The sequence below is a fragment of the Triplophysa dalaica genome, chromosome 18 (genome assembly GCF_015846415.1).
Source record: "Triplophysa dalaica isolate WHDGS20190420 chromosome 18, ASM1584641v1, whole genome shotgun sequence".
Taxonomy (NCBI): Eukaryota; Metazoa; Chordata; class Actinopteri; order Cypriniformes; family Nemacheilidae; genus Triplophysa; species Triplophysa dalaica.
Window position 1 is genome coordinate 3,652,647 of NC_079559.1, and position 15,112 is coordinate 3,667,758.

Below are 15,112 nucleotides of genomic sequence, written 5' to 3' on the forward strand. Positions count from 1 at the left end.
ACATCACATGATCTCCCACCAAGAGCCAAAACATTAGCAGTAAAACCCCACAGAGACCATTATAGTTTTAGTCAAACCAATTCAACTGCCTGTATAACCATTAAGTACAAGATTTTCTGCAATCGTACTGTCTTGTATTTTGTTTTGCAAATACTTTCTACGGTGGAAGAGAATATTTGTTTTGAGAAACAACAAAATCGGCTTTTTTAAACTTTTATTCTCATGTATTGAGTCAAGTCTTTCTTTCTTGCAACATGCTTTTGTTTAAAGAAAACAAAACAAAGACTTGCAATGCATTAAGGCACTAGAGATGTGAACTTGTACTGTAGTAAGACAGTGCTGAGGGTCACACACGAGACAAATCGGATCGAATCAGTCACGTGCCCAAGAGGACTCCGAGTAAGTATATGAATGTAAGTTCTCATTTAAAAACATTAATGACATTTTAAGAACTACCGAACAGTCCGCTTGCATGTGTGTTTGTGTGTTTACTCGGCCATCAGACCCTGTTTAATAAGGTTCAGCTCATAACAGTGGGTCTCGTAGCGGTAGGCCATACGAATCTGAGCCACGTTGGTTTTGCGGATGTCGTTGCCCTCTGGACCGTCCTTCAGGTAGTTAATGCCAAGGAAGTGTGTCTTCTCCTGTTTGTAGGACAAAAGAAGATTCATGAGATCTCCACATCTGCTATTAACCTTTAAGAATATGAACAATGGTAAACTAACGCTGTTTTATGGGTGGATTTGTATTACCATTGTTTAACTACAAACATCATGCTAAAATTATGGTTATTGTAGAAAAAGAATTCTTAAGGGTTTCCACATATTTTAGAATCGCGATGGTAGGTGATGCATTAGGTCATGCGACATCACCTCAGCAGACAAGCCGCTCTGAAGAACGCTGTTCCTGGCGATCTCGCACATGTCGCAGGTGCTGAGCTTGAAAACCTGAGCCGCAATGGCATACTCCTCCATTAGAGGCTCCTGTTGATTAAATCAGATCAGTGTGACACTAATTGCGTGAAGGATTGATTCATTTTAGAGTGGCGATGAAATGTGAACATGAGTGAGAGGGACGAATGCTCACCTTAGTGTAGTGGAACTGCATGGGGTCATCGGTGGACAGGGAGACCATCAGACCTTTCTGGTGGAACTCCAGCAGTGGATTCTTGTTGTATTCCAGGAAGAGGCTGTTGTTACTGAGCGGGGACATGGCGATGGGAATCTGGGCCAGAAAATATAGGTATTGTAGGACTGGACTCTGAAAAAAAATGTGAAAACAGGAATACAAGTCAATACATGGTCAAGAAAGATGTGCTACACCAACACAGCCTTAAAGGTCCAGTGTGTAATATTTTGGAGGATCTATTGACAGAAATCCAATATAATGTACATAGCTATGTCTTTAGAGGTATGTAAGCTATGATGACACATCATGTTTTTCTGACCGTATAGAATTGCTGGTTTCTATCTACATACACTCGCAGGCCCCCTCAGGCCCGATTCACATTTCGCATCTTTTCCGCGCGCATATTCGTTATTTCATTAGTACATGGAAATAGTTTGGAGTGCCATGCGCACCGCGGGTCATTTGAAGAGAGAAAGTGGCGCGGCACGCGGTTTAAACCGCGAGATGTGAATCCGGCCTTACGTAGAATTTGCCATGTTGTTTCTACAGTGGACCTGAATGGACAAACTGCCATACAGAGCACATATTACATTCTTTCTTTTGCAGAACACAAAATATGTTTTCATGAAGGTTGTTGACCAAACAGCTTTGGACCTCATTGACTTCTATTGTATGGAGAGTCATTAGAGTCATATATGTGTTTTGTTTTCATCACAGAGAGAGGGTTATAGAGAGAGTTAGAGAGAGAGAGATGTATAAGATGGGGTGGCAAGGATAAGGGTGCCCCCTATTGGTCAGGGTAAGTGATGTAGCAACCTTCTTGAGGTTGAGTCCATGAGAGATGTTGTCAGCAGTCATGAAACAGGCCAGCAGGTGAGTCACAGCCCCAGCCTCTCCACAGTGAGGTCTGAACTGAAATGTGTTCATACCTCTCTCCCTGAAAACCCCAAACGCACATTTAACAAACAGCAGACCTACCGCTGAATACATCTGTGCATTGTTGAAACACACAATGTCTACAAAAGTGCTATAGCGCGAGCCTTTAACTTTTTATATTATCGCCACACTTACTTGCGCAGCTGGTTGAGCCGAGCGATGTTTGCGTACATGTAGTAAATCCAGTAAGAGTATGAAGGGCTCTTCACAATGTCCCACTCTTCAGGCTTTGGGCTCTTTGTGGAGAACATATGACCACTATGTTTGGACTCATCATCCACGCTGTCAAAGCCTGTAACCTTCAGAGACACAAAGCACGAGGTGTTAAGTGCTGGTGTTCTTTCATATTATGCATTCTCTGCTAAAGCATTGGTCAGATTCACGTACATGCTTCAAGAAGATGCTGAGCTCTGGGTTGGACTGCGGGTCGATGGTGGCCTGGAAAACTGGAGGAAGATGTTTTCCAACATCTTTCCAAAATGTGGCACAAAGTTCTTGCCTCTGAAAATGTCACTAAAGGGAAGACATAAGAGATAAGTAACAAACACTTTTTTAAAGAAAGGCTAAAGTGTGCTACATCTTTGATGCATAAGATATAAACGGGTTTACTTACTAGATTCTGGGTACTTGAATCATCCACTTGAGTTGAGGAGAAAAGACTTTGTGCTTGTTAAACCAGCCCGAAAGTTTATCCCACTCATTTGGGTTACAGCCATAGATGGACAGTCTGGGTTCTGCGTACTGGTATCTGGCATCTTCTAGGTCACTTGCCACTTCCTGTGACATTCCAGACATTTGAATGGTTTGAGTGGTTTCGCATTAATGCAGATGTGGCGCGCTTGTTGAATATTTACCTTAATAATGGTTGCAAAGTACTCTCCAGATATATGATTCTCGGTCTTCATATAAAGATCACGCAACTCGCTGGCTCCCACAGGATTGTACTTGGCATTGAATTTATCAAAACGCTGGAAGGTTTCTCGGCACTGTATAAAGGAGCGTGAAGAAGGATTGAAGTCTATGTACTGTGTCATGTTAGATTTACTAAGAACAGACTGTTTGTTTGATTTGAGTTGTGTGGTACCTACAGCATGCACATCGAGGGAATCTACAGTCAGGTCATAAGGATGCAGGTTGAGAAAGGCGAAAAGTTCCTTCATGGTGACTTCCTTGCCCTTCAAAACATGCACCAACCGATCTGCGTCCACGCGGTAGGACCTCTTGATGAAACGCAGAAGATGCTTCTGGTTCATGCAGGCGGCAGCATGGATGTGAGTATCAACCTGCATCGGGGACATCAAAAAAAGATTGGTGTCAAAACTCCATAACATCCAATAATAGGCTAACTTTGCTGAAATTACTATTAGTTTTATGAAAAATACGCCCTATGTTGCATGTTGCAGTGGCGCCTCCATCTTGTGAGGATCATACTCCGCTGTTATTATTATTTTGATATGTACCGTTACTTGTTTTGTGTGATATACGGAGAAATGGAAAGCGAAAGATCCAGGGGCTTTTCCTGAACGACTCTGTATAATGCTATTGCAGTTTTTAACACAGCAAGACCGAGTTACCATAGTTATATTTCCTAATCAAACAAGAAAATCAAAACACTGCATTGAACACACTAGCAGCCATCCTCCCAAGATGGCGTTTCATTCAATTCGGCGTAACGTGGATTAACAAGCTCTATTGGACTGTTCATGACTTGTATGTGAGAAAACTCAAATATGTTCTTAGAACATTTTGCTAACATTCCTATTAATTGATAAAAACATTATTTTTAATAGCGACATTACATTTTATTACCAACTTTTTTACAACGTTTTTAGGACGTGTGGCATTGGCAACGTTTATCAGATGCTTTTATAACGTTACTGCAAGAGCTTTAAGAGACTGTTAACCTAAGTTATATGAACGTTCTCCGTTTTTGTAGACAAACTGTTTTATTGAGAATTGCTGTATTGATTTATTAGATGTTTAAAGTCGTACCTTTCTGCAGTTGTAAAAGTCTCGGTGGGGATTGTTCTTCAGTTCCTTCATTTCCTCCATCTCGTTCAACATCTCATGCACGTTGAACTTTGACATGAGGAACTTCAGACGACGATGCGTGTATGTCTTGCTGAAGGAAACGACATAAGAAACTGAGTATAATTTAGTACTTTGTATATGTGTCTTTTAGAAAGTATAATCCTTTACCACTTAATAATTGAAAATGTTCTTAGATTTAAAAGAAAAAATCTGTAATCATTTATTCACCCTCATGTTGTTCAAAACTTGTATATTCTTCTGTGGAAAACAAAAAAAGATATTTTGAGAAATGACTTATTTTGTGTTTCACAGAAGAAAGTCATATGTTTGGACTGACTTGACAGTGCGTAAGTGATGAGATAATGTACATTTTTCGATGAACTATCCAAATAATTAAATATTAAACGTGTTAATGTGACAGACAGACAAACCACAGATCCAAATGAAGCCCAGGATCTGCATGACTTTAAAGAACTGAAGTTAGTAATATTAACAAGATACGTCACCGCCATTGAAATGACTGGGGAGGAACATAACACTCAATATAGGGAAGCTTTGCGCATGCGTAGTATCTAAATCAACATGAAAAGGAAGCGCAATTTGATTATAGGAAACAAACGTTAAGGTACAGTTTATGTCATTTTTAAATGTTGTTTTTAAATATGTTGTTTAATTGGGATTGTAGTCGGCGATTGTGGAAAATCAGTATTTCAATACACATATTGAATTACGTAAAAATTGCCCTAACTGCGTAGAGGCGCGTTACAAAGATGGCCGCCGAGTGGCACGACTTCCCTAAACAGACTTTGGAAGAACTCACGTTGGGCCTTGAGCTATCAAGGCGATTAAAAAGTTCATGTCATCGAGGAAGGTGGCCAGGTCAGGACCAGGATGGTTGATAGGCAGGTGTTTATCAGCAGACGCTGCGTCTTTGTAGACGAAGATAACTCCATCCTTCATGCGAGCAACGTAGCCGTTGTTTGGAGGGAGATCTTTAGTGCTAAATGGATCCTCACCAGACTTAGGAGGAGGAGTAAACACTGAAAGACAAATACATTCACGATGTGTGTATAGAACTAAAGTTCATTCAACTCAATATGACAATTTGGAAAGGAAAAGGAGATTCAAATAACAATAGATATTTCATTATACTCTAAAAGCAGTACAGGCCAGGCTAGGATTAGACATATAACCCCAGGATAAGAAATTGATTCGGATGATTATCGTGAATATAAAGTATAAAAATGTTCGATTGTTACCTGGAAGAACTTGATCTTCAGGTTTCCACTGTTCTCCATCAATCTGGCATAAGAACTGAGACGGGGTGATGGGGAATCTCTGGAAGGCAAGTTTCATGTACTTCTCTCTGATGGACAGTGCACGATACAGACCCTTACAAGACAGCTCAAAGTCATCCATGGTCACCTGTAATACAGTTTTAAAATATGCAAAAAAGTTAGATTTATAAGTCAATCTGACAATGATCATATAGGAACAAATTCTCCCTTTAAATGTCAGATATAGATTTCAGAAACCCAATCCAGGGCTGCATGGACATCCCCGTCTGATCTATTTCTGATGGTCATCATAGGTTATATAATGGACCGTACCCCAGCAGCATAGTCTCCAGTGATGGTCACCCTCTGGAAGTGAGGCACTTCTAAGTAGGTTGGTTTATCATCTAGAGGCTGGGTGCGTCTCAGAATCTTCATACTGTTGGGAATCGAGCAGGGATGAGATTAGCATCAAGTATAATTATATGATAAATATTCAAATATAAAACAAATATACAGTACAGAAATTGTGCATTTCAACTCATCAAACTGGCTTTTTCCACCTGGTTAAAATTCAACTGTCCTACACTTTCCATAGGGATTATTTTAATTGACGTACATTTACAAAATGTTAGTACTCCATTATGTATATACTGTATATATATAGTATACAGCCAAAGAAAAAATTAAAAACGTATTTTTTGTTTTTCTGAATTTACTATTTATAGGTATGTGTTTAGGCTAAATGATTTTAGTTTTATTCTGTGAACTATCAACAATATTTCTCCCAAATTTCAAATGTTTGTATTTACATTTATTTGCAGAAAATGAAAACTGGAGAAACAAGTGCAAATAACAGAAAATATTATCTGTATTCTTTCAGACCTCAAATATTGCAAAGAAAACTAATTCAATATTCCCTTTTGAGCAATAAACCATATTTTTTTAAGTGATGTATAACCTCGATTTTTAATTTGTCTTGTCGTACTGTCAGTCTTTCACATTGCTGTTGGATGCTATTGGCTAAAGTGGAAAAGCTTCCATAAATCACCTAAATAACCCGCTCTAAATATTAAGATTCAATTTTTGGAAGAAAAATACATTAGACCTATGAAAAAAGAATCATGCTCTTATAAAGTGTAAACTGACCGCTTCTCCACGTCATCATCATTGGCCACGTGATCAGCCCGCTCCTGGTTGAGGATGGGACAGTCGTCTGCCACATCAAACATAGAGATCTCCTCACGGACGTCTTCATCTTTAGTCTCTGAAGCAAAGACCCGCTCGGCTATCGCACGCATGCGATCATCAGTTTCTGATGACCAGAGGGAAGCACATGCACGCATTAGTTTCATTTCAAATTAATCATTAAAGCACCAAAGCAACGCTGCAGGCTATGAAGTCAAAAAGCTGGAAGCATCTGCTGAGACCATATGTTCATTATGATCTGAATGTCTTCTAAGTATAACATTAAAACATGAGGTAAAGACCAAAAAGTTACACAATTCTGTGTATATAAAGCCATTTTTAAGATTGATTTCGGTTACTGAATACCAGCAGAGATCTCTCATGCAGAGGAGAGCAAACCTATAAGAAATCTATAAAACAAGACGCATTACTAGAGGCATAACCCAAATGATAACATTCAATAGCTGATGTCTAAATGAAGACAGATAAGAACTTCAACATGATATCACAAGCTTACATCCTAACGAAATTTCATTCCACATGCAAAGTAATCTAACCAATCCAACCAAGGCTATACACACAAATCAACGCAATTCGATCATTTGTTTGCTCATGTGCTGTATTACAAAAGTACAAATAAACAAATAACTGAATACATTGACGCAGATGCAACTATACGGCCATAAATTTTGATCATATGCATATGTGACATCCATCTCGGACAACTCCTGTTGTACTTACTCCCTTTATTCAATTCCACAGATTGGGCAGAGAAGATCCAAAACATTGAAAAGAAAAGGAAGTTGTATGTTAGACTGTGTTAGTACGCAAACATAACATTTATAAAATTAGAGATAACATTATATTATATAAACACTTTACTGGAATGGAAGAATGCATGCCATCAGAAAAAAACATCAAAAATGATTGACAGTATTCAGACAAACTGACTAATAGTGATTCATAGAAATCTTGACACTTTGGTGATAAATACTTTTGTAGGCCCTTGGTTTAATTTAAATGTAAAAAATATAAAAAGAAACCAAGTCAAACATAAACAAATCATGCTCAATGTGTCTTCAACTTCTCCAGAGGATTTTTAGGAAGTACTGGATCAAGGCTTGACATTTCACAAACACATATAAATGTTCTGATATCTCTAGTTCAATCTGTTCTTCCTTCCTAGAGACACACTTTTATTTGTTTGCGTTCACTTTCCATGACGGTCCAAACAAGAACATTGACACCAAAACATTTTTATTGCATGGACAATGTGCACAAAAACAAATAAACAATGAAAACTTATCGTTCCCCTTAAGTGTCCGGACTTGCAGGGCCAGTTTATTGAATACAGCAGTATGATGGAGGACACGATGAGTTCATGCTCACCCGCTCTTCCAAACACACAAACAATCACGGGCCTTCGATTCAGCCTAATACTTACGCTTCTCCTCTGCAGGGTTAGTAACATACCCATCAGGTTTTTGTAGAAAGGGGTGAAACAAGAAGTTATGATCATAAAAATTCAAATAAATAACATGGACATTAAAACCAGCTGTTTGTTATATTTGTCATATACACCTTTTATCCAAAATGACAGTGAAGGCTAACAAAAACAAAAATTACACAAAAGTTTAAATTTTTTATAAACAGTAACAATTGTAGAGATCCAGACATTCAGAAACTTATGACTGAATGGGATAGTTCACCCAAAAATATAATCTGTCATCATCTATGAAATAACTATATTATATGGCTTCATGAGACTTGGAACATGGCACTTAAGGCACTTATGCTTCTGCCTCCGCTTTTAAAGCTCATTTCTTCTTTTGTGCTCTTCGGGAGGAAGTAAAAGTCAGGTTTGAAATGACATGAGGGTGGAAAAACGATAAGAGAAATTTCTTTTTTGGGAAAACCGTTTCTTTAAACCGAGATGGGCGTTGTAAGTCACTCTGTATCAAAGGAGGGGTCCATCACATGGGTGTAATATAATTAGCCATGTGTTTGGCCTGTTACATTAGACGGTCTTCTCTGCTTCTATTCCTGACCCCAATGAAAATCTAGTAATATCAGTGACCGATATCGTATCGCCATCACGTTAATTTCTCTACATGTAAAAAAAACCCAGCATGTCGATCAGTTAATGAATGCAAATATTTAATAAAATGTGTTCCTTTTTTAGAAAAAGAACATGCATGCAAACCATGCTTGGGTTTTAATGACAGCATAGCTGCTCTGAATTTGGACAAACTTTTATAATGCATAAATAATCTTTAGGTGACTTATTACACATGCAAAGTCAGCCAACAGCATGACACCTGAGCCTGTCTGAATCTGCTGACCACAGAGTCTATCTGTTGCATTTTGGAGCGAGCCCCTGCACTAAAAAAAAATGATTTACCGATACTTTATATATACTTTATTTTATCAATTTATTTAGTTTTAACACCATTGTATCAGGTTTTATGTTCAAACACAATTGTATTGTGTTAAAAACAGTAATGCTTTGGCTAAACTAAATGTGTATATTGTAAATTAACATGTTTTAATCAAGTAGATCAAAACAATATTTGATGCTAGCTCAATTTACATAAAAAATCAAGTTAACACAACAAAATGTATTTAGTTGCATTAAAGTAGAAACTAGAAACAGGATTACTAGGATACTTTTAGTAGAATGAACTAAGTTGATTCAAGTTATTTGGACATGGTTGTTTAAGTTAACTCAGTTCAGTTTAGTTCATAACACATTAGGTATTTGACTAGAGATAAAATACATCTATTGTGTGTTTAAAGTTAGTTTAAAGTATAATTTTTTCAATGCGTCTGCAGAAATGAGTCATCACTCAGATCAAAACAGCTGCAGAGAGCATTAAAGTGAAAGAGAGCCGTGAAGAATGATGTCTGCTCACACTTGTGGTTCTCGACATATTGAGACAGATGCATTATGCATATGAATATAAAGTGCAAGCTGTACACTATAAAAAATAATGGGATGTTTGTGACAAACAAAACCAGAGATTAAAATGAAGTGAGAAAATGTATTTTACTCAACCGTGGGTTGAAACAGTCCAGCGTTATTGTGTAGAATCAAGCTCGGTTTACGTTACTTCAGGAAGGCATGGTGTGACTAATAAATAAAATAGTACTGCATATTCCGTACCCCAATATATCTCTAAATGGAGAGAACAAAACGTTCACTGGTGTTAATGAGATCATGGAAGACTAAGCACTCCCATTCCAGTCCACCGCTTCAATGAAATTGGCACAGTTTAATAATTCAACACCTGTCATCTCTACTCAATGAGAAATATAACAACAGTCTACATAGTGTGTCTGTTGTTCAAGTTGTATGCTTTTAAAAAGTTGATATGCAAAAAATAAAATGACAACAATTCCTAGATTACATTTGATGCTCGAGGCCACCGTTACACCCAGAACTTGAATGCAATGCATAACTTACTCATGAAAATCCCTCTTTTGTTACAGCGAACAGGTTTGTGAAGACATGTATGAGTTCATCACATGCATTTTTACATTTCCTGTTAGAACAAACGACTTGTTGGATGTTACAAATTTAAAAAAGGACTGTGTAATGAATTCAGGTGGTTACACACTCACCAGGTAATTTGGGCATTTTGACTGTTCGTTCCTGACCGGAAGAATCCGCGCCGGTCCGACACTGTTCCTCTTTAGTGGGAAGTGTGGGGTTTTGCCACTGCACCAGTGCAATATTAAGCCCAGTCATCCAGTGTAACCAGAGCTGTGTACCCACACTGGAGACAAGAGCTGGACCCTCAAGGTTCTGTAAGCTCAACTCTATTTTAAGTTTGAAGAAACATGTTCAAGTGTAAGCAAACATACATACAGTAACGCACACGAATATAAACACACAAGAACATATGCCCGTTTTTGCAATTGATTTACTGGTAAAACATTTTGTAATATGGTAGGCACATTAAAATTTGTTACATATTAATATCCCCAGAAAACATGAAATGTTCATTTTCGCATGAATTTCAAAACGTTTGATTAATGTTTGGCATGCCGACAAATTGTGCTTAAAATGCAAAATACATTGAAAATCAAGTCTAGAACGAGTAGGATTGTTAATGTAATGGCAAACGTGGTTTGTCTTTGCTAGAATACATCCGGGCCCTGTCAGTGTCACAACAGATGGCCAAATGTAACACCATAACACCCCTAATAATAGGAACACACAAGAGATTTCACTCTCGATGAAATCAGGCACAGTTGTAGACAAACATAAATAACATCATACTGAAAAACATGAATAACCAGAACTTTGAGGTTATTTATCTACAGGCAGAGAAACAAATAATCTCCACCCCCATGACCTGATAAACCATCAAAATAAACACATTTTACAGTTTTCCTTGAAGATTTAAGACATTGTTTCACAAGGGTTAAACGATGTTATGCTGTACAGGACAGAAGAAAACACGTTTGACATGTACACAAGCAGCACCACAATTCAGGCCCTTAGGTAAACTCCATCACATATGCTCATCACGCCGTCGGATTTCTCTCTTTAAACTACATTGATTCCATCATCATGCATTAGGTCGAAATAATCAGTTGAGATCAAAGAAGATAAAAGGTCAAACTTGTTCGGAAAGATTGAGAAGAAATGTGACGGGTTACATGGAAAGAAATGCTAAATAAGGTCTTTGGATATGAACAAAAGAAATGAAACAGAAATAATGGCACATTTTTGAAATACATCCGTGTTCACAGTATTCCTGAGCGTTGAATCGGCAGATTAAGATTGAAGGGCATTTTTTACGTGCGCTCTTTAGCGCCCGAATAGGTAAACATTACGCTGCCTATATAGGGCTGCCCGATATAAATATAGTTAATGATGATGTGAATTTACATCCTATATAGCCTAATATTACTTTAATGAAAACAATGCATGGGGATATCTCACAAAATCTGTCAAGAACATGCTCAGGGCATTTCACTCTATAAAGATATAAGAAATTATACTTGATCACATAGAAAATGTTTTTTTATGTGATTGTAGTATTTTAATGCAAAAAAGTAAGTTGGCAAAATGTAACGCACCATCTTAAAGGTCCTACAATGGCATTATTTGCATGCAAAATGTCCTAATTCATATTTATTTTAGGATGAAATGTAACCTGAATATGTGGCCATGTGACTGAAATAAGCTTTCATGCTAGTTTTCAGGTATACAGTAAAAAAGAAGGCTGTCTGAATATATCTTCACAAGGGCTTACAAGTATAAATATTCTATACCAATGCCCATTTTTTAAAGGAAAAGCAAAAGTACAATATGACAAGAAGAATGCAAAAACACTCTGTGAAACACAAAACATCAAAATGTCTCTGAAATGGCTTGGTTTTGTTATCGCAGGTAACAGCCAACCAACAGGTAAACAGATGACAGCTGACCAGTTGTGCGTTTATCCCTTTCAGCCAGCAGGGGGCCGACTGTATACACCCTCAACACAAATATCAATCTGAGGGTTTACAAGATCGACCACTTCAAATAATCCATCCTTAAGTGGTGATAAGGCGTCCAGCTGCCTGACCGACAAAGACAAACATAGAAGGGTGAGACGCTGCAGTCACATGACTTCACAGGACACGCCCAGGCAGCCCTGCTTCCTGTCCTCTCTGCTGTCGAGCTTTTTCATGCGATAATGCCGGATCTCACGAACGAGGGTGTAAAAAGCGTCTTCGACTCCCTGGAAATGGAGAGGAAGAGAAATACACAAACGTTGAATAACAAAAGAGAGGAACGAAAAGGGAGATTCAAGATAACCGTAAAGAGAGATATTCTTTAACATTTGTTTGTGATGATCTGAATGAGGAGGAAATATAATTATTTGCAGATTTTGTTAAGCGCAAAACAATGAACTGACTGTCGTTTCTTACCTGTCTAGTCTTGGCTGAAGTTTCCACAAACTCTATGCCGTAACTTCTGGCAAGTTCCTGAGCCTGTTTGGTGTCCACCGTTCTAGCCAAATCACACTTGTTCCCCACTAGAACCATCGGAACGTCATCAGAGTCCTTAACTCGCTTGATCTGCTCTCTAATAAACAAACGGCTGCGTTAAACACCACATAAATACAAAAGGCTAAATAAGCGGGTCAAATAAATAACAATTCCGGCTGATTCACAAAACTGAAACTGCTTTCAAAGGTTTACTGACCTGTACAAGTGCACATCAGCGAAGGATTTGCTGTTGTTTATAGCAAAGACGCATAAGAAGCCCTCTCCCGTCCTCATGTACTGGTCTCGCATAGCGCTGTACTCCTCCTGACCGGCAGTGTCCAGGATGTCCAGCAGACACGTCTCGCCATCAATCACCACCTGCTTCCTGTAAGAGTCCTGCAGACGAGAAAGGTTTATGAGTAAAGTAATTGAAATTCAAAGTGAGGAAAGGTGAGGTCATGTCATATTCATTACCTCAATGGTGGGGTCATATTCGTCCACAAAGTGATTCTGAATGAGCTGGATGGTTAAAGCGCTTTTCCCGACACCACCTGCTCCCACAACAACCAGCTTATACTCAGTCATCTTATAGACCCGAGAGACCACCTGTGACCCACCTGTGATCAGGATGCAAAAAAAAAAATTTTTAGTAAATCAATTATGAACAAATGAATACCTTTACATCGATGTTACTATTGGACTAAAACAATGTTTATTTTTATAAATCATTACTATTGGTCACCCTTCATGTTTGTCTGTGGGTTTTGGAAAAAAACATTCTAACAGCGTCAGTCACGACATTGAACTTATAAAACATTTTACATACTTTATAAACATTATTTAACTTTTTTGCTAAGAAATAGATGCATTTGTTAAATCAGCATGTTAATTCATGTTTATACATATTTTAGTGCAATAGATGCACAACATCTCAATGCCATTGGTTCCTCAGAGCACCAGTTACGCTATTTATAGAATAGTTTCTAAATGTCAAAGTAGTTCTCACGTTACACCAGTTATTAAACAGGCGAGCACAAACCCTGAGCTGTAACCTTAACCTGAGACACAGGTGAAAAACATTTTCACAGAATTCTTCTACTGTCAGCATGTGAATCCTACCGTCGAATACATACAACAGACTGAACTATTTAAAGTGATAGTTCACCCAAAATAAGACTTCTGTCATCATTTATTCACTCTCTGTGCGTTCAAACATGTAGTGATGCTTTCTGCTGTGGAACATACAAGAAGATATTTTGAGGAATGGCTCAGTGGCTTTGTGTCCATTCCATGGAAGTCAATGGGAGGGGTCAATGTTGTTTGGTTAATACTTAATTAAAATATTTCCTTGTGTGTTGTGTTGTGTTCTACAGAAGTCAGTCAGTCAAACAGGTTTGGAATGACATGACGGCCCACTAGGGGGCATCGGCGAGCAAGGAGCTCAAGATAACGAACAATTGTTTAAAATAAGACAAATTATTCATTTTCTAAATAAATGATGTCAAACTCGAGACAACTTCACTGGATACAAATTTTAAAGGGGGGTGGATTAAATTAGGTTGAGATTTATTGCTCTTATAACAAGTGATGTTTGTAGAGTGAGCCCCCTGCTGGTGTGAGATGCAATGACCTGTTTAAGTAACAGACAGTGATGTTAAATAGTAGAGAAGAGATCTTTAAAAGCCATTAAAGGACAACTAAATGAAAATGTAGGTTGAACGTGTAGATCAATGCACGCACAGTTTACTTAAGGGTTAAAATAAGGATCTAACATGGTATAAAAAAGCATAAAACACAGCCTTTAATTTCATAAACTTCGGATGTGCAAATTAAAGCGACATAAACAACATCTATGAACACTTAAGTAGTCCCCAAATGTCTAAGTAACGTTAAGCATCTCAAAGGTGTAACGTTCACGTTACGAGACAGCCTTTTTAGTGACATTAAGAAGGAAATCAGCCATTTTAAAAGACCATCAGCGAATTCCAAAGGCCAATAATCACAGAAACGTATTTAAACAAGCGTGGAGGGTCATAGAAGAGGCAAATGGATATTTTAAGGCGTGTATGTTGATAGAAGGAAACTCACCGCTTACACTGCACTTCTGCGATCTCTGCCTGATTTGATCAACAGGGCACTGATAGTCACTGCTGCTTTAACGCCCAAAATAACGCCATGTGGAGCACTTCTCGGGCTTCTTTTCTGTTGTCTGAGGGTGACGAAAAGTACCCGAACGAAATGAATGTCAAGGCTAACTGTTCAGACAGCAGAAGACGAAGTTAAATAAGCCTGTGTAAAGTTTTCAATAAGAGTTGACCAAGCAGCTTCCCTAGAACTTCACGTTTCGGTGGAAACTTCCGGCTTCAGAATTCCTCCAATTGTGTCAAAATAAAAGTCCCCGAGTTGGTGTATTTCGTGTCCTGGGTTAGAGTAAACATTTATAAATCTATGTCGTTTTTGTAAACAAACAGGATTACAAATTGTCACGATTAGTGCTTAATGGATACGTGTGTAAGTATCAATATGTCAGAACAATCATACTAAATACGTTTTGTAATAATGTTAAGTTC

At 38.1% G+C, this 15,112-nt stretch overlaps 2 protein-coding genes across 2 annotated transcripts; both read right to left on the reverse strand.

Annotated features, from left to right (window-relative positions):
* Window positions 1-200: 200 nt before the first annotated feature.
* On the reverse strand, window positions 201-10,268 carry ampd1 (adenosine monophosphate deaminase 1 (isoform M)). The gene is given in 16 exon segments (XM_056772583.1): window positions 201-644; window positions 873-983; window positions 1,087-1,260; window positions 1,945-2,065; window positions 2,200-2,363; window positions 2,452-2,516; window positions 2,519-2,577; window positions 2,678-2,841; window positions 2,919-3,050; window positions 3,153-3,347; window positions 4,057-4,186; window positions 4,916-5,135; window positions 5,355-5,520; window positions 5,706-5,808; window positions 6,519-6,684; window positions 10,179-10,268. Coding segments are annotated over 16 exon segments (2,142 nt in total). The 5' UTR covers window positions 10,195-10,268; the 3' UTR covers window positions 201-488.
* Window positions 10,269-10,462: 194 nt separating this feature from the next.
* On the reverse strand, window positions 10,463-14,923 carry nras (NRAS proto-oncogene, GTPase). Its single transcript, XM_056772585.1, has 5 exons — window positions 14,631-14,923; window positions 13,017-13,159; window positions 12,760-12,938; window positions 12,483-12,639; window positions 10,463-12,292 (listed from the first exon to the last, which is right to left on the reverse strand). Exons 2-5 carry the CDS (start codon window positions 13,125-13,127, stop codon window positions 12,173-12,175), a joined length of 567 nt encoding a protein of 188 aa, XP_056628563.1. The 5' UTR covers window positions 13,128-13,159; window positions 14,631-14,923; the 3' UTR covers window positions 10,463-12,172.
* Between the last annotated feature and the right edge of the window lie 189 nt (window positions 14,924-15,112).